At 32.7% G+C, this 20,399-nt stretch overlaps 1 protein-coding gene across 1 annotated transcript in view; it reads right to left on the reverse strand.

Moving 5' to 3' along the window:
- Nucleotides 1-20,399, reverse strand: part of LOC145254744 (hemocyanin G-type, units Oda to Odg-like) — a 67,981-nt gene that overhangs the window by 31,777 nt on the left and 15,805 nt on the right. The window contains exons 4-6 of the mRNA XM_080113483.1: nt 14,817-15,279; nt 10,788-11,572; nt 6,815-8,053 (exon numbers count right to left, since the gene is read on the reverse strand). Of these exons, the coding sequence (XP_079969609.1) occupies nt 6,815-8,053; nt 10,788-11,572; nt 14,817-15,279 (2,487 nt within the window). The remainder of the gene's footprint in view (nt 1-6,814; nt 8,054-10,787; nt 11,573-14,816; nt 15,280-20,399) is intronic.

The raw sequence follows: 20,399 nt of genomic DNA on the forward strand, positions 1-20,399 counted from the left end.
CTACAATTGTGTTTGTTCTCATACTTATACCCATATTGTACTCATAATTATACTCATATTTGTACTCATAATTATACCAATACTTGTACTCATAATTATACCAATACTTGTACTCATAGTTATACTCATACTTGTACTCATAATTATACCAATACTTGTACTTATAATTATGCCAATACTTGTACTCATAATTATACCAATACTTGTACTCATTATTATACCAATACTTGTACTCATAATTATACCAATACTTGTACTCATAATTATACCAATACTTGCACTCATTATTATACCAATACTTGTACTCATAAGTATACGAATACTTGTACTCATAATTATACAAATACTTGTACTCATAATAATACCAATACTTGTACTCATAATTATACTCATACCTGTACTCATAATTATACCAATACTTGTACTCATAATTATACTCATGCTTGTACTCATAATTATACCTATACTTGTACTCATAATTATACCAATACTTGTACTCATAATTATACTAATACTTGTACTCATAATTATACCAATACTTGTACTCATAATTATATTCATACTTGTACTCATTATTATACCAATACTTGTACTCATTATTATACCCATACTTGTACTCATAATTATACCAATACTTGTACTCATAATTCTACTGATACTAGTACTCATAATTATACTCATACTTGTACTCATAATTATACTCATAACTGTACTGATAATTATACTCATACTTGTACTGATAATTATACTCATACTTGTACTCATAATTATACCCATACTTGTACTCATAATTATACCAATACTTGTACTCATAATTATACTCATACTTGTACTCATAATTATACTCATAACTGTACTCATAATTATACTCATACTTGTACTCATAATTATACCCATACTTGTACTCATACTTGTACTCATACTTGTACTCATAATTATACTCATACTTGTACTCATAATTATACCAATACTTGTACTCATAATTATACCAATACTTGTACTCATTATTATACCAATACTTGTACTCATAATTATACTCATACTTGTACTCATAATTATACTAATGCTTGTACTCATAATTATATTCATACTTGTACTCATTATTATACCAATAGTTGTACTCATAATTATACCAATACTTGTACTCATAATTATACCAATACTTGTACTCATAATTATACTAATACTTGTACTCATAATTATACCAATACTTGTACTCATAATTATATTCATACTTGTACTCATTATTATACCAATAGTTGTACTCATTATTATACCCATACTTGTACTCATAATTATACCAAGACTTTTACTCATAATTCTACTCATACTAGTACTCATAATTTTACTCATACTTGTACTCATAATTATACTCATAACTGTACTGATAATTATACTCATACTTGTACTCATAATTATACTCATACTTGTACTCATACTTATACCCATACTTGTACTCATAATTATACCAATACTTGTACTCATAATTATACTCATACTTGTACTCATAATTATACCAATACTTGTACTCATAATTATACCAATACTTGTACTCATAATTATACTCATAACTGTACTCATAATTATACTCATACTTGTACTCATAATTATACTCATACTTGTACTCATACTTGTACTCATAATTATATTCATACTTGTACTCATTATTATACCAATACTTGTACTCATAATTATACTAATGCTTGTTCTCATAATTATACCAATACTTGTACTCATAATTATACCAATACTTGTACTCATAATTATACCAATACTTGTACTCATAATTATACTAATACTTGTACTCATAATTATACCAATACTTGTACTCATAATTATATTCATACTTGTACTCATTATTATACCAATACTTGTACTCATAATTCTACTCATACTAGTACTCATAATTATACTCATACTTGTACTCATAATTATACTAATAACTGTACTGATAATTATACTCATACTTGTACTCATAATTATACTCATACTTGTACTCATAATTATACCCATACTTGTACTCATAATTATACCAATACTTGTACTCATAATTATACTCATACTTGTACTCATAATTATACTCATAACTGTACTCATAATTATACTCATACTTGTACTCATACTTGTACTCATAATTATACTCATACTTGTACTCATAATTATACTCATACTTGTACTCATAATTATACTCATACTTGTACTCATAATTATACTCATACTTGTACTCATACTTGTACTCATAATTATACTCATACTTGTACTCATAATTATACTCATACTTGTACTCATAATTATACTCATACTTGTACTCATACTTGTACTCATAATTATATTCATACTTGTACTCATACTTGTACTCATAATTATATTCATACTTGCACTCATACTTGTACTCATAATTATACTCATACTTGTACTCATACTTGTACTCATAATTATACTCATACTTGTACTCATACTTGTACTCATAATTATACTCATACTTGTACTCATACTTGTACTCATAATTATACTCATACTTGTACTCATACTTGTACTCATAATTATACTCATACTTGTACTCATACTTGTACTCATAATTATATTCATACTTGCACTCATACTTGTACTCATAATTATACTCATTATTATACCAATACTTGTACTCATAATTATACTAATACTTGTACTCATAATTATACCAATACTTGTACTCATAATTATACCAATACTTGTACTCATAATTATACTCATACTTGTACTCATAATTATACTAATGCTTGTACTCATAATTATACCAATACTTGTACTCATAATTATACCAATACTTGTACTCATAATTATACTAATACTTGTACTCATAATTATACCAATACTTGTACTCATAATTATATTCATACTTGTACTCATTATTATACCAATAGTTGTACTCATTATTATACCCATACTTGTACTCATAATTATACCAAGACTTTTACTCATAATTCTACTCATACTAGTACTCATAATTTTACTCATACTTGTACTCATAATTATACTCATACTTGTACTCATAATTATACCAATACTTGTACTCATAATTATACCAATACTTGTACTCATAATTATACCAATACTTGTACTCATAATTATACTCATAACTGTACTCATAATTATACTCATACTTGTACTCATAATTATACTCATACTTGTACTCATAATTATACTCATAACTGTACTCATAATTATACTAATACTTGTACTCATAATTATACTAATACTTGTACTCATAATTATACTAATACTTGTACTCATAATTATACCCATACTTGTACTCATAATTATACCAATACTTGTACTCATAATTATACTCATACTTGTACTCATAATTATACCAATACTTGTACTCATAATTATACCAATACTTGTACTCATAATTATACCAATACTTGTACTCATAATTATACTCATAACTGTACTCATAATTATACTCATACTTGTACTCATAATTATACTCATACTTGTACTCATAATTATACTCATAACTGTACTCATAATTATATTCATACTTGTACTCATAATTATACTCATACTTGTACTCATTATTATACCAATACTTGTACTCATAATTATACTAATGCTTGTACTCATAATTATACCAATACTTGTACTCATAATTATACCAATACTTGTACTCATAATTATACCAATACTTGTACTCATAATTATACTAATACTTTTACTCATAATTATACCAATACTTGTACTCATAATTATATTCATACTTGTACTCATTATTATACCAATACTTGTACTCATTATTATACCCATACCTGTACTCATAATTATACCAATACTTGTACTCATAATTCTTCTCATACTAGTACTCATAATTATACTCATACTTGTACTCATAATTATACTCATAACTGTACTGATAATTATACTCATACTTGTACTCATAATTATACTCATACTTGTACTCATAATTATACCCATACTTGTACTCATATTATACCAATACTTGTACTCATACTTGTACTCATACTTTTACTCATAATTATACTCATACTTGTACTCATAATTATACTCATACTTGTACTCATAATTATACTCATACTTGTACTCATAATTATACTCATACTTGTACTCATAATTATACTCATACTTGTACTCATACTTTTACTCATAATTATACCAATACTTGTACTCATAATTATACTAATGCTTGTACTCATAATTATACTAATACTTGTACTCATAATTATACCAATACTTGTACTCATAATTATACCAATACTTGTACTCATAATTATACTAATGCTTGTACTCATAATTATACCAATACTTGTACTCATAATTATACTAATACTTGTACTCATTATTATACCAATACTTGTACTCATAATTATACTAATGCTTGTACTCATAATTATACTCATACTTGTACTCATAATTATACCAATACTTGTACTCATAATTATACCAATACTTGTACTCATAATTATACTAATACTTGTACTCATAATTATACCAATACTTGTATTCATAATTATACTCATACTTGTACTCATAATTATACTCATACTTGTACTCATTATTATACTCATACATGTACTCATATTTGTACTCATACCTATAGTGATAATTGTACTTATATTTATACTCATACTAATCCTCATATCTAGTTAATATAGTTCTTTCAGCTTGATACACAATTTCTTTTGGGAACTCAATTGATAAAATTATTAATTTATTAATTAATTACTTAAGTATTAATTCTATTAAATTTTTCTTAATTTTTTTTCTTTAGTTTTGTGACAGAGAGCGGATGCGCGAATGCAAATGCATGCGAAGTAACGTCACCAGCAAAGAAAAAGACTATAAAGGTAGATAGATAGATAATATATAATACACACATATACATATATATATATATATATAGACAGATAGATATATAGATAGATATATATATAGATAGATAATATATACTACATATATATATAGACAGATAGATATATAGATAGATATATAGATAGATAATATATAATACATATATATATAGACAGATATATATATATATATATATATATATATATATATATATATATATATATATATATATATATATATATAGATAGATACTGTTATAATAAGGAATATTGTATTCTGTGTGAGTTCCCTATAGACTCGGAAAGGGTGAGCTGATTTTTTTTCAAGTTCACACAAAAGTACTTTGTGTGTCTGTTCTTACATTAGTTTTGCTTCGGAATGCGTCTGATAAGTATTGAAAATCGATAATTGAAAAAAATCTGATTAATGAAAGAAGTACGATTTTGTTGATTTAGTCGGGGCAATGTTTTTAAAGGGATTAAAGATAATGCCTCCAGTAAGACCAGAGGTTGTTCATTTCATCTAATAAAGTCGCGACTAATGGTAATTTTGTTTACCTAAATTGAATAAAATAATATCCTGTACTTTTTTTATTGAATACTATCAATAATCTCGTGAAATTCAATTGTTTTTACTTTTGTTTTGTTTTTTATTGTTTTTTTTAATTTTGAACATCCACTTTCACCTTTTCACCTCTTTTTCTAATGATTTCCTAATAACTTCCTTTCCCTCACACTGATAACCTTGAATAGGCCTTCATTCTTCTTTCCTTTTTTTTTTCTTTCTTTTCTCTTTTTCCTTATTTGGAATGTCTGGAGTATATATGTCACATGATCCATCTGCTCCTCCCTTTAAATTTTATATTTTAGTTTAAGTAAATAGAATTTTTTTCTTTATTCGAGGACTGGTTTCTTCTGTAGAAAGCAGCCATTTTTTAAGTCGCTTTATGAGAATTTGTGGATTAAACCGACCATCTGTCCGAAACATTAGCATGTCCATTGTCGCGACCTTGTAAATTTGTTTATATTAATAAAAATATATCTTGCTCTTCTTTTATTGAGCTCTCTTAATAACCTTGTTAAATGCATTAGTTATCACTCTTGAATACCTATATCTTGATATATATATATATATATATATAGTAATTTATAAAATATATATGGCGATTAAGCCGTAGCATTCAAAGCTGATCACGTTACAACTGCACCAATTTGACACGCATATATACTGATTAAAAATAAACTAAGATCAATGTACAACATGTATAAATTACTAACTAGCTCTACCTACATATTGAGCACTTTTGAAGTAAATACTTAAAGTTTACGCATAAATCTATACTTTCTTGTATTAATTTTATGTGAGTAAATGAAGTAGTTATATATATGTATATATATATATATGTATATATATATATATATATATATATATATATATATATATATATGCACATACGCGCACATATATATGTATACTACACACAAGGCTTCAAGCAAACTAAAACCTTTTATAAGATACTAGCGGAGGGGGGAGGGGGAGGCGCTCAGCTTTGCCCGGCCGTAAAATACGCTTAAATATGATATTTTAATTAATCCAGATTTCGTATATATTATTATAGAGAAATAAAAAAATGTATTTGGGTGCTATCAACTCGAATCTAAACCGAAAGAAAAACCGTAGCATTCAAAGCTGGTCACGTTACCACTGCACCAATTTGACACGCATATATACTGATTAAAAATAAACTAAGATCAATGTACAACACGTATAACGATGTTTTTCGATTTTAACCCCTTAAAAACTACTTTCACCGGCTAAGGACCCATAAAAAAGGCCATAAAAAATACAATCATTTGAGGCCCCTAGTGCCACTCTGCGACTTTTAGTTTCGGAAGAGATAGAGTTTGAAAATATGGAGACAGACAGACATTGTGAGTTTTATAAATTAGATGGATATACATACCTTTACCTGGCTCATATATTACAGTCGGCTCTAGGTCTACGTCCTCTACTGTGGCGCCTTTCATATCAGTCATTTTGTAGTGAATGCTATAACTGTCGGCGTAATGAAGTTTCAGTTCATCCATCTGTTCTGTAATGTCCGATTTGTACGATCGATCGAACTTCCATGGCATTTCGTTTTCACTTCCCAATACGTAGAACTCGCCGGCTTTCATTTTATTATCACTTGCATCGTCTTTAATAAAGTACTCAACGAGAAGAGATTTCTTTAGACCTTCCAGCATAAACGTAACAAACACTCGGTTCTTCGCCTTTCGTCGGTTGATTTCTCGTGACAGTTGTGGAATAGACAGACCGTTCAGTTCTAACGTGTCGTATTCGTAGTGGAAAACCTTCTTGTAGTCAAACACGTCGAAAGGAACAGAATGTTCACGTGTCTGTTGGTAAGGGTTGATCTCACTCGACAAGCTGAACGGAGACATTGGTCGGCGTAACATTTCAATGGCGCAGTTGGCCGAATTGTACGACTTGCCACGGAACTTCTGCAGCGCTTGCCATGTAGCCCAGATCCTGTCGACGTTTGAATGATGCAGCATAAAGATTGGATCAAAAGCAGAGTACTCAAGGGATGACATCGAGTACATCTCGGTTCCACCGACCAAGGCATGAATGTGGTTATGGGCGATTTCGAACTGAACTTCAAAATCACAGAAATTTTCCTGTTCCAATGCATAAAATATCTCATCAGCAAGGTGGGTATAATGTCCGAATTTGGGTTGTTCAAAGAGAGTTGCTGATGGGTCTCGACTTGTTTTAGCACCGGCCTCATCAATGGCACCACTGAAGAATGGATTTGGATGTACCTCGCCCTTCTCGTCTGTGTATTGCTCTTCTGTTACAAGTGCTGGAAGATCGGTGAGAGGTCGGGTCCAGTCCCAATAAGGAACACCTCCATTATAACCTTTATCTCTGAGTCCATATTCAAAGTTTAGAGTAAGTAATCTGTGCCAATGGGGGAAGGTGGCCATTCCATGTTGACAACAGGCATATTTCACTTCAGCTTCAGGGCTCGGACACCATTTCGTAGAACCGTGGAATGCGGCTACTTGTTGGTAACCAGTGACAGTTTTATCGGCCGCAAAAGCAGCCAATGCTGTTCGAAGTTCAGTCATTTCGTGATAGGCCATACTGGCAATGTCTTTCCTTGAGCGGTGCGTCTCGTCAAATTCCACACTTTCCACTGCAAATTCAAAGAAACAAAACAAATCATAATTCATTAGATATTATTGCATAAGAATTGTCTGATAAATAACAAGACTTGCTTTGAAACATTTATTTCAAACCCAAACAACAAACGATGCGTGATTTATCTCATCACATGTAATGTTAACTATTGGTTGAACACACTAGCATATAAAACGGTTAGGTGATAATAACGGGAAATGAAAGGTCAGTTGGGATGACCTTGTTGAACATGAGATTAGAATTACTGAGACTGTAGAAACTGATATGACGTCACATTTTTATGGAAATATCCCCAGACAAGGCGTGAAGCCACTTGAAATCGACACAAACAATACGCGAAGGCACTTAATGTAAGGAGCTAACAAAAACGACAGATGATCATGCAAAAACAGAAGATTCTTATTAACTTTAATCTTGAAAGGAGGAAGACAGTGAGCAGGAAGAGAGTTCCACAACCTTGCATTTTTTGGAATAAATAATTGTATTAAAACCAAAACAGCGAATTGGTGGAGACCACAAGACCAACAAGTCAAACGAACTGTAACAAAGTAAGCAGGAAACAGATCAGACAATTCTGAAGAACACGTGTCATAATAGTATTTATAGAAAACACTTTGCTCAAAGAGAGTATAAGTGAGAAAAGTCACCAGTTCGTTTGGGGTATTAAACACGTGAACATGTTATTTAATGATTAAGTAGTGAGCTTTTTTTATTTGATTGTTTTTTTAACACAGTAGCAATGTGACACTAAAAACAATCTTTTTAAAAAATAGAATAAATCACTGAAGACGGAAGCAATGTTTCCAATCCCATGTGCCTCTTTTGGGGGAACTAGTTTTCCCCACATTTAAAGCATTAGTGTCTAAGTGCTCTCGTGGGTAGGCACGTAAATAACAATTTTTTTTTTTTATATTTTCATTTTTTTTTCCTTTTCTTTTTTTTTTTTAATAAAATTGCATAGTTCCGTTTTATGATAACGCAACTCTGATTCATTTTTCAAAAAAAAGGAAAAGAGTCAATGTGCGCTGCTGGTCCAACCTGCAAAGAGTGTTTATTTCGAGAATCGTGGGGAGGTTGAAAATAAGAAAATTCCTTTCAGAATTACCACCTTCAACCTCCCCATGTTAAGAACGGCTTTCGGAATAAACATCCCTAACTTCCCCATGTTAAGAACGAAATAAACATCCTTTGCAAGTTAGAAAAACAGCGCACATTGACCAAAAAAAGCAAAGGAAAAAATTTTGTTAAGTTTTCTCAAACATTTTTTTATTTATATTATCGACTACTGCTAGTTTTTTATTTTTGTTTTTGTTTTTTGTTGTTGTTTTTTAATTAAACTGGAGAAAAAAAGGTTCAAAATAAATCATAAATAAACTGAAGTAACTTTTTACTTTAACTTTGATTTTTTTAACACAAACTATATTCTAAAACTTTGAAACGAAAATTGATAACAAAATTTGAAATATCTCACAAGATATAAATATTAGGTTGGTGCAAAAACAATGTCGTTTAAAATTGAACGTCAAGAAACGACATTATTTTTGCACCAACCTAATAGTTGTATTTTTATTTTGTTTACTTTCTGACTTAAGAGAGAATTTTTTTTTTAAATAGTTTATTTTTTGCAAATATCTAAAGGTATGAAACTAAAAAGATATTTGCCAAAAATAACTTCGACTGAAATTTGAGTAAATTCGTTTTATTCTTCATAAAATATTTTTTTTTTTTTTTTTTTTTTTTGTGCTAACGAACCATCTGTGTGGAAAAGTTGCTTTAACTGATTAAACCCTTAACGACTGAGACAATTTTCTAATACAGTGTGCCAAATAATTGTCTTAGGTTTTTACGATTTAATTAAACGTAAATAAAATCGGGTTTAATTTTTAGTCGTGCATAATTAGTAAAACCAAGGCACGACTAACCTATAACAAACTTGTTTATTTTTTTACAAAGATTTTCAACGAAAAAAAAAACGGAATAAAAGTAGCACATAGAATTGGAAAAAATAGTATAAAAAAATTATTTTTGTGAATACTTTTTATATGAATCTAAAAATATATTTGCCAAAAATAACCTCTCGATTTGAAATTTGTGAGTAAATTCATTTTATTGTTTATTTTTATTAATACAGCAGATTTTTACGATTTTTTGGACTGACAAAACCAGCAGCATGTTCGTGTAAAATTTGCTTTAATAGTAAAACAGCAGCAGGAGCAAAAACTCGTAACCCGGCACGACTGAATGTCCGATTCGGCTGCTGCTGCTGCTGATTCAAGCAACTTTACATGTTGTTTGTAGATGACAAACAGCAGGAGCAGTCAGTCGTACAATGATCGGGGATAATTTGGTCGTACATATTTAGTAAAACCGCATGGTATGTTATATTTCAAACTTAATCCTAATCGTAATCCTCTTATATACTAGTTCAAAATTATACCTATCCCTAAACCTCACCCTCTTAAATGCTATTTTAAAATTAACCCTAACCCTAACCCTATGCCCTTATATTCTATTTAAACCCAACCTCTCCTTTAACTCTAATCCCTTTATATGCTATTTCGAACTTAACTTTCGGGAGTATTTTTTTACAATCAGCCATTTAATATGCCGCGTAGCAAATGAAAATAATATTTCAAAATGAAACGTGACAGAACGATAGACAGACAAAGCCATTTATAGAAAAGTATGGACGCATCTAAGAACGAATTCCAATGAAAGTTTTCACTCACCTTTTTGTGGCATGAAAATGACAATTGGAGGCGGTAAAGCTGAATCCGGTATGACAGTTCCATTCATGTCTGTAATCTCTACTCTTAGTGAATATTCGCCGTTTATACCGATTCCAAGTTCAGCGACAGCCGCAGTAATTTCATGTTTATATAGACGGTCGAATCTCCAAGGCATCTCTTTGGTGCCCCCAAGAACCGTAATGGAAGAACCGCCCTTGACCTGGTTCTCACCGGAAACAACATAAAGGTCCACAGTGGCTGACGTCCGAATTGCCAACAATAGGAAACCGGCAAACACTCGATCTTTGGCCTTATTAGCTTCGATCTTATTTTGCAACGACCTGATCGACATCCCACTAAAATATAAAGAATCATAAGTATATTCGAATGCCGAACGATAGTCATAGATGTCGGTCGGCACCGAATGCTCCTTTGTTTTGGCGTTGTCGTTGAAAATAGACTCAAACGAAAATGGTTTCATGGGTTGGTGCACTTCAGAGTTGGCACAATAAGCCTTATACGGCTTTCCTCGCTGGATTTGAAGGGCTTGCCAAATAGCCCAAAGCCTGTCAACCTGTGAGTGATGCAACCAAAACAAAGGATCGAACGACGTATAGTGCAAAGACGACATAGAATAAGTTTCGTTGCCTCCAATCCAAGCGTGAATGGCGTTATGTACAACTTCGAATTGTATCTCAAAGTCACAGAAATCGTCCTGTTCAAAGGCCAACATCATGCCGTTAAATAGATAGCCGTGGGAACCAGTTGCCAGTTGGTTGAAGAGCCTGGAATAGATAGATAGATAGATAGATAGATAGATAGATAGATAGATAGATAGATAGATAGATAGATAGATAGATAGATGTAGTCACATTAAATAGGGAAGCAGTTAAATAGATAGCCGTGGGAACCAGTTGCCAGTTGGTTGAAGAGCCTGGAATAGATAGATAGATAGATAGATAGATAGATGCAGTCACGTTAAATAGGGAAGTATATAGTATCAGATCTGATCGAATCGTTACTTGTAGGCATAGGCCAATTCATACCATCTAAAAAATTCCAACAAAAACCTAACAGCCAGCCATGGTTCTCCACCGAATGTGCTGCTGCCATCGCAAAAAGAAATCACTTTTTCCATAGCTACCAACGTAATAGATGCAATGAAACTAAAGCTTCTTTCAGAACCGCCAGCAACCACTGTAAAAGAGTAATAAAAAATGCAAGAGAACTATATGCGCAGTCCAAAGTAGCTGAGCAGCGGCTTAGTTCCCACCAGTTCTGGCAAATAGCAAATAGGATCTTGAACAGAAACGTGCACTCTATCCCAACCATTATCAATGGACCAGAGGTCATCTCGACAGCATCCGACAAGGCCAAACTATTTGCCAAAAACTGCGGCAAATTCTACCCTGTGTGACGAAGGCCATCAACTCCCCATATTCCCTCCTATAACAGACAACACGCTATGCAACATACAAATATCTGTGCATGAGGTCGCCAAGCTAATCAAGTAACTCCAGTAAAGCAACTGGTCCCGACGGTATTCCAATTATAGTGATAAAAAAATTACAACCAGAACTTGCCCCCATACTTTCCAAACTGTTTAAGCGTTGCCTTAAGGAGAAGTGCTTTCCAACACCCTGGAAAACCTCATCAGTATGCCCTGTATTTAAGAATTCAGGTGATAAGTCATCCCCCTCTCAGTACAGACCAATAAGTCTCCTGTGTATCATGAGTAAGTTGCTGGAATCCACAATAAATAGAGAAATAGTCAACCACCTCAGCAGAAATAACCTTCTTAGTGACACGCAATATGGTTTCCGCTCTGCTAGATCTACAGCAGATGTGCTAACGGTTATATCTCATAGGATTAGTGAATCTCTCGACAAAGGCTTCATTTCTAGGGCAATTGCTCTCGACATATCAAAGGCCTTTGATAAGGTTTGGCATAAAGGCCTACTACACAAGATTTCCAGCTATGGTATAACTGGAAATGTTTTCTCTATCATTAAATCATTTCTCTCAGATAGGCTCATAAAAGTAGTTGTTGATCGGCAGAAATCAGAGGCCCACAGTATTAAGGCTGGAGTCCCTCAGGGGTCTATACTGGGCCCAACTCTCTTCCTAATCTACATCAATGATCTCCCAAAACACATACTAAAATCTTTCGTTGACATCTATGCTAATGACACGACCATCTATGGCAACACATCAAAGGCTGTAAATGATGACGTTCTCTCTGATTCTCTCGCGTGGTACAGTGGGGAAAGAGGTGGCTGGTTACCTTTAATGCATCTAAGACCAAGCTCCTATCTCTACATCATAAACGCTCTGATCCCCATCTGGCATCAATTGAAATGGATGGCTCTCGTCTAAGGGAGGTCCCAGGATTTGATAAGCTCCTGGGTTTGGCCTTTACACCTGATCTTACATGGAACACATACATCAAGTCTGTGGCCAAGGTCGCTGGGAAAATGGTGGGATCCTTCTACCGCTCCAGAAGATATCTCACTAATGATTCAATTCTCTATCTATATAAGAGCCAAGTACGTCCAAAGATGGAGTACTGCTGCTACATCTGGGCGGGGGCTGCAAAAAACAGCCTATCCTGCCTTGACGGAGTACAAAATAGACTCCGTGGCTTAGTGGGGGATGCCCTTTTCTCTACCCTGCAACCTCTTTCCCACAGAAGAGACGTTGCGAGCCTGTCATTGTTCTAGCGTTATTTCCATGGAAGGTGCTCGTCTGAGCTCCATTCTCAGGTCCCCCCTCGCCAATCTTTCTCAAAAAACACCCGACTAGCTGAAATCACCGTCAATAATTTTCCCCACTCCCTATCTGTGCCTAAATGAAACCGTAGATACCATGAACAAAGCTTCCTTCTTAGAACTGCACGCCTGTGGAACTCTGTTCCGTTTGCCTGTTTCCCTCCCGACTTCAACCTGGATGTCTTCAAGTCCAACACAAACAAATTCCTGATGAACCGCCCCCCCCCGCCCAAAGTAATGACATCTTACCAATTCTCCAATATTATTGCTACACTATCCCTTTGATTACTGTACACACAATAACCCTTATCCCTGAGTGGCCATTGGGCCTTGATAAGTGGTGAACTCCATGTAAAAAAAAAAAAAAAGCAGTTAAATAGATAACCGTGGGAACCAGTTGCCAGTTGGTTGAAGAGCCTGGAATAGATAGATAGATAGATAGATAGATAGATAGATAGATGTAGTCAAGTTAAATAGGGAAGCAGTTAAATAGATGACCGTGGAAACCAGCTTCTAGTTGGTTGAAGAGCATGGAATAGATAGATAGATAGATAGATAGATGGATTGATAGATAGATAGATAGATAGATAGAGTAACGTTATATAGGGAAGCAGAGATGATTATAAACAAATAATTTCAAAATAAAAAATATTTTTAAAGGCAATTTCAGATAGCTAATCTCTGCAAACAAAGGAAAGAAAGAAAAATCCGGGTCGATATTTTTTTTTTTTCTTTTTTAACAAAAGTTTTTTTACCCGTTACTCTTCTGCCTCGATACCACTTAAAAAGTCTCTCGTTGCTACATGTCCATCTACCCTGACTCGCGTTTCTCCTTCTTCCGACCGCATGCCGTTCACAACCGGCCCATTCTCGTCCTCGATTTTACACATTCATTTTCTTCACTTTTGCACTTTTCTACTCCCGACCATGTGGCGCACTGTTTTCTCCTTTTTTCCTTTTTCTTCTCGCGCACACTTCTTAATTTGCATATGCGCTATTTTCGACTACTGCTGCAACTAATCTAATCGCAAGCCAGCCATCCTTCGCTGCTGCTGATATTTTCCCATGCGCTCATATGCACCATGTTACACAATTAAAAATTATTGCCTCTGAAATTCCAGAGAAACCTCATGGTCATTATTAACGATAGACTAATTGTAAACGGCAGTTGTGAGAATGCAAATTCATTTGCCGTAAGTATAAACCATTACAAAGGTATAAATCGAAATTTAAAATTAGTGAAAAAGAAATAAGTACTTACAGCTGATTGATTTTTCGTGAAGTAAAAATATTAGCTTTCAAGAATTCTATCGGTGCATGGAAAAAAGGATTCAGCTTTGTTTCATTCGTGTGAGGGTCTTTGTACGTCTCGTCAGCGAAAAGATGGGGAATACTTGTCAATGGTTTGGTCCAGTCCCAATATGGCACTCCGATGGGTGAACCACGAGCGGACAAGGCATCTTCAAACTGAACGATAACCAATCTGTGCCAATGAGGGAAGGTGGCCATACCGTGGGCACAGCAGGCCACACGGTTGAGGGCATCTGGTCGAGGGCACTTGGCCGGAAGACCGTGGAATTCGGCCAGGGCTTGGTAACCATTGATGGACTTATCAGCCATGAAACGTTCCATCGCAACTCTTAATTCGTAGTCTTCTTCTTTTGTTAATCGGTTGATGTCCTTTCGGGTTTTTAGTCGCGTTTCGTCAACCTCCCGCATCGCCGCTGAAAAAGTAAAAGTTTATAAAAAATTTTTTTTTTTTTTACTTATATATATATATAAAAACAATATTAATCTCAAATTTTTTCTATTTATATGTATAACCCATTGTATTGTTATTTGTGCGGTAATCGAAATAATCCGATGAAACAAGAGACAAGTGGTTTTGATCAAAGTTAACACCTTACACAGCCTAACATCACAAGTGCATTTGAGAAGTTTTATTACCACACAAGCAAAAAGGCCCCACCTATAAAATCAAAAGTAGGTTCTTTGATATACTGAGGCACGTTCAAAATGAATGTTTATGTTTAAAGAACAATTTCACCATGATACATAACTTTTCCCTTTTAAACTTAAATTCAAGCCATTATCACCGCACAAGTAGTAAGGCCAGGTATATAAAATTAATAGTAAGTTCTTTGATATGACAGGGACGCATTCCAAATAAATGTTTCTGTCAAGAGCACAACTGAACCATGATACTTGACTTTTGCATTTTAAACTTTAATTCAAGCATCATATATCAAAAAAATTATTTTATAAAATCAATGATAGATTCTCTACAGTGCAATGTAGACTACAAGGTATTGCAGGGAATCATGTGAAGCTCCCCCCCCCCCCCCGGTTCACCACGATGGATCCTCAAACCGAGCAGGCAATCAACTGATTTGATTGAAAAATGGGCGATTTCACCGATTTTGTATGACAATAAAAATATGAGAGTGTGAAAAATCTGTTGATTATCATTTAATCCAGGACAACGCCAGGTCTCCATGCTAGTATTAGATAATAATAAATACCGAATTGACTGCATGAATTAAAATATAATATTTATGCATATTTTACGACTGCACAATACTGGGCAGCCTGCTAGTACACACACACACACACAAACTAACACATATCTATATATATGAGTGATGGGACGATCCAATATTTTTCCCGATTTCGATACAATTACCGATTCCGTACTAAATTTCCGAATTTGATACAATTTCCGATTCCGATTCTTTATAAATCTTTGAATATTTAACAATAGAGTAGTTATTCATTCTCGATTACTGTTAAATGTGCAGATATTTTCTCAAACATCAAAATGCATTTGTGTGTGTTAGTGGGGGGGATGATCTATACACTTTAGTTTTAGTGTAAATTAATATTAGAAGTGGAAGATTTTACTTTAAAATAATCAAATAAAAAAAAAACGATTAAAAGAATCGTTTTTGGCATCGGAAAATAGGCACAGATTTTTCTGATTCCGATACTAATTCTGATGCCCCCCAAAATTCTGATTTATCATCCCAACACTAATATATATATATATATATATATATATATATATATATATATATATATATATATATATATATATAAAGTCACAGCTGGTGAATTTCAAAACTGCAAAGACACTAGAAAAACGATATGCAATAAAATTGTTTTAAACGTGAAAAAATTCCACAGAAACATGTGGAATGCTCCGAACTACTTTTGAACCATATTGCATGAATCAAGCATCATTTTTTTTTTGAGTGGCATAAGAGATTCAAGGAAGGTAGGGAGTCTGTGAGGGATAATGAGAGGTGTGAGAGGAGTAAAGACGTAAGAACACCAGAGTTGATTGGCCAAATAAAGAATTTCATGGATAAGGACCGTCATGTTTCTTTAATAAACATTGTAGTCTGTCCCTTCTGATACTAACTAAAGGGATGGATTGCAACGAAACTATTTCCAGTGAAAACTATTTCCAGTGAAAACTATTTCCAATGAAAACTATTTCCAATGAAAACTATTTCCAGTGAAAACTATTCCCAATGAAAACTATTTCCAATGAAAACTATTTCCAGTGGAAACTATTTCCAGTGACCTTTTATATTTCATGTATAGCTGAGCACTAGGACGTACTAAGAAAAATTAAAACACATATATAGTGAACTTTATATATATTAGTACATATAATATTAGTATTATATAAACTTTATATATATTAGTACATATAATATTAGTATTATATAAACTTTATATATATTAGTACAGGGCAAAACAATAGGAAATTTTTTATGAACATAATGAGTTCTTGTACTCTGTACGGAAAAAGTGGTTAAAAGGATATATATATATATATATATATATATATTAGATTTGTTATTGTTGTTATTTTTCAAGCGATACATACGGTTAATATTGGCGCCGCCTTGAAGCTCATTTTTTATTTACTTAGAAAGTCGCCATTTTTAATTTGTTTGGACGTATATAACATTTTTTTTATTTATTTATTATTTTTAATATTTTTTTTTTTTCGTTACATCTCGTCAGTACAGTTCAACTGTTTCTAGGGATCGAACCTCAGACCATGTTTACCACAGTCCGGTGCCTTAACCGTTAGGCCACAAACCCTAGATGAATTTTACTGTTTAAATAGATAAATAAATAAATACAATTCAATAGTTAAAATAGATATTGATTTATTTTACTTGATTGTAGATGGTAAATTCTTCAAATATTTTCAGATGCAACATCCATTTTCAAGAGGTAGAAAATATATGTCCACTCTTTATGCTCTCGTTTCTGATTTAAGAAAATCATATATTTTCTACCTTTTGAAAATGGACGTTGCATCTGAAAATATTTGAGGAATTTACCATCTACATCTAAATGAATATTTATTTAAACTATTGAATTGTATTTATTTATTTATCTATTTACAGCGACTGAATAATTCCTGCATTGACAATCCTTCAAACACACTTTTTATCCGATAAACAATGCTCCAAACGAACTCTGACATACTTCTTTTTTATATATATATATATATATATATATATATGATGATGATTGCAACATCTTGTCAGACGAGTACCACTCCCTCAGACAATTAAAGTCCATGAGCCCAAAAATGATTTCTATCGCCACAGGACCATTTTAATAGACAAATGCTTGAGGGAGTATCTATACAAAGATAATGTTACAGAGCCTTAGCTTTGTACGACAGCTAAGTCTCTCTCTCTCGGTTCAAAATGTTGAGATCCAGCAACAAGCAAGAGCAAGATAGCCAGCAACAAGTTAAACTGCAGACCAGCTTAATGCAGGTACTGGTCTCCCGCTTTATGTTGTTGTTTTTTTTAATCAGAGATTTTCTTCTCCTAGAAAGGTTGCATTCACCACGGCTTACCGGAGCCCTCTCCACACACACACACACACACACACACACACACACACATATATATATATATATATATATATATATATGATTACGAAAGACTATATTGTATTATCTAAATAATATTGATTTAATATTTATTTAAAAACGGCCTTGTGCCTAATTTGCTCAGTGGGGGAGCAAATAAACACCATCTAAATAATATTGAACCGTTTTGATAGCAACACAAGTGACTGAAATGGTAACATTTAAATTTAGCATCCGATGGAACGTTAAGAATATCATTGCCACTTTTTCTTTACTTGATAAAATACACAGATCTGCTCGTTGAAATAAATAGGAATGAGGAAAATGTTGATCAATAGTGTTTACTCTTCTTTCAGCATTTGTATATTACTCATGTCGTATTGTTTATATAACAAACGGTCAGCGCTGGTTTAGCCAACTATTTACAAACTGTAAAACCAGAAAAATCACACACATTCACCAGAAAAAAAAAAAAAAAACGATCTTAATTAAAATAAAACACATCGACTATTAAATTCTTGTGTTTATATTTTCATTAGAACATGGGTGACTTATAGCAATATAAGTCACACATTTTTCTTGTGTATTTAAATAGAAACAGAACGTGATAATTATGTGAAAATACGTTTTTCGCTGACCGTTACATAGCGAATGCCATGTTTGGATGAGTGAGTTTGGTTGGCACCTGAAAGGTCAAAGCGGAAGCTGGTGTAACCATGTGACTTCATGTAAGAGTTTTTTTTCTCTCTTTTTGGACTAAAAACTTGCCAAGCGGACGGTGTTTATAAAAAAATAAATTCAACCATAAGTTTTTAATTTTCCTTCCACATACAACTAAAACAACTTTACGAGATGTTACGAAATAACAGACAAAATGAACATAAACTGTTGTTATAACAAAAAATAACATTATGCGAGTCACTATATATATATATAATTATTTTTTACTATAATAATTAAATACCTATACTCGTTATTTGTTTTTTTACATAAGCAGAAATATGTTGCTACACAGTCAAGAGCATGTTTCGGTCAGCTAGCTACCAGTAACTAAAGACCTTTAATTAGCTGACCGAAACAATGCTCATAATTGTGTAGCAACATATTACTGCTTACGTAAATAAACAAATAAAGAGTATACCCTGCTCTACTTCGGTATTGAGCACTCTTGTATTAACCTCGTTAAACTTCATTGGTTACTTAACCTCTGGAAAACAATAACTTCAGATATATATATATATATATATATATATATATATATATATATATATATATATATATATATATATATATAAGCTAGTAAAAAGCTGCTTTAGAGAAATCTAAATATGATGAAATATGTTCAGTGATAGATTATGTATTATTACGATAAAATAACAAATTTAACTGTAAATAATATTTATTATTTATATATATATTTGCAGACTGTTATTCTCATGTTTATAAGTTGTTGTTTCACGATGTTTCGGTAAATTATTCCCCTGGCCTTCGTCAGGTGATTAACTGCGATGGGTTAGGAATACTGAATCTCTTAACTGTATCCTCAGTAATTACTGCCTTCCATAATTGTTGTCTCACCATGTTTTGGCCAACTAATCCTCTGGCCGGCGTTGGGTAGGATTGAAACTGCTATCTTCAAACAATACTCACCTGGAACCGCAGAGACTCAACGTCTCTATCCACTGCGCCACTGTTGGATTTTTTTGGTTTTATAAATCCAAACGTCGTGAAAAACAACTATTAAGATGAGGATAACGGTCCGTAAGTAAATAAATAAATAAATTACTCATCTCAAAGAATTTCGAATAACAAAATAATATACCATTTAGTACGGACCCGACAATGAAATACCAGATAAGAACGAAAAACTTGGAGTAGTATTTTTTGTGACGATGGACATCCAAACTATTCTTGCAGAACGTTCCTTTCGGAATAATA

Source organism: Euprymna scolopes, chromosome 30 (assembly GCF_053919585.1).
Source record: "Euprymna scolopes isolate OS-2025 chromosome 30, ASM5391958v1, whole genome shotgun sequence".
NCBI lineage: Eukaryota > Metazoa > Mollusca > Cephalopoda > Sepiida > Sepiolidae > Euprymna > Euprymna scolopes.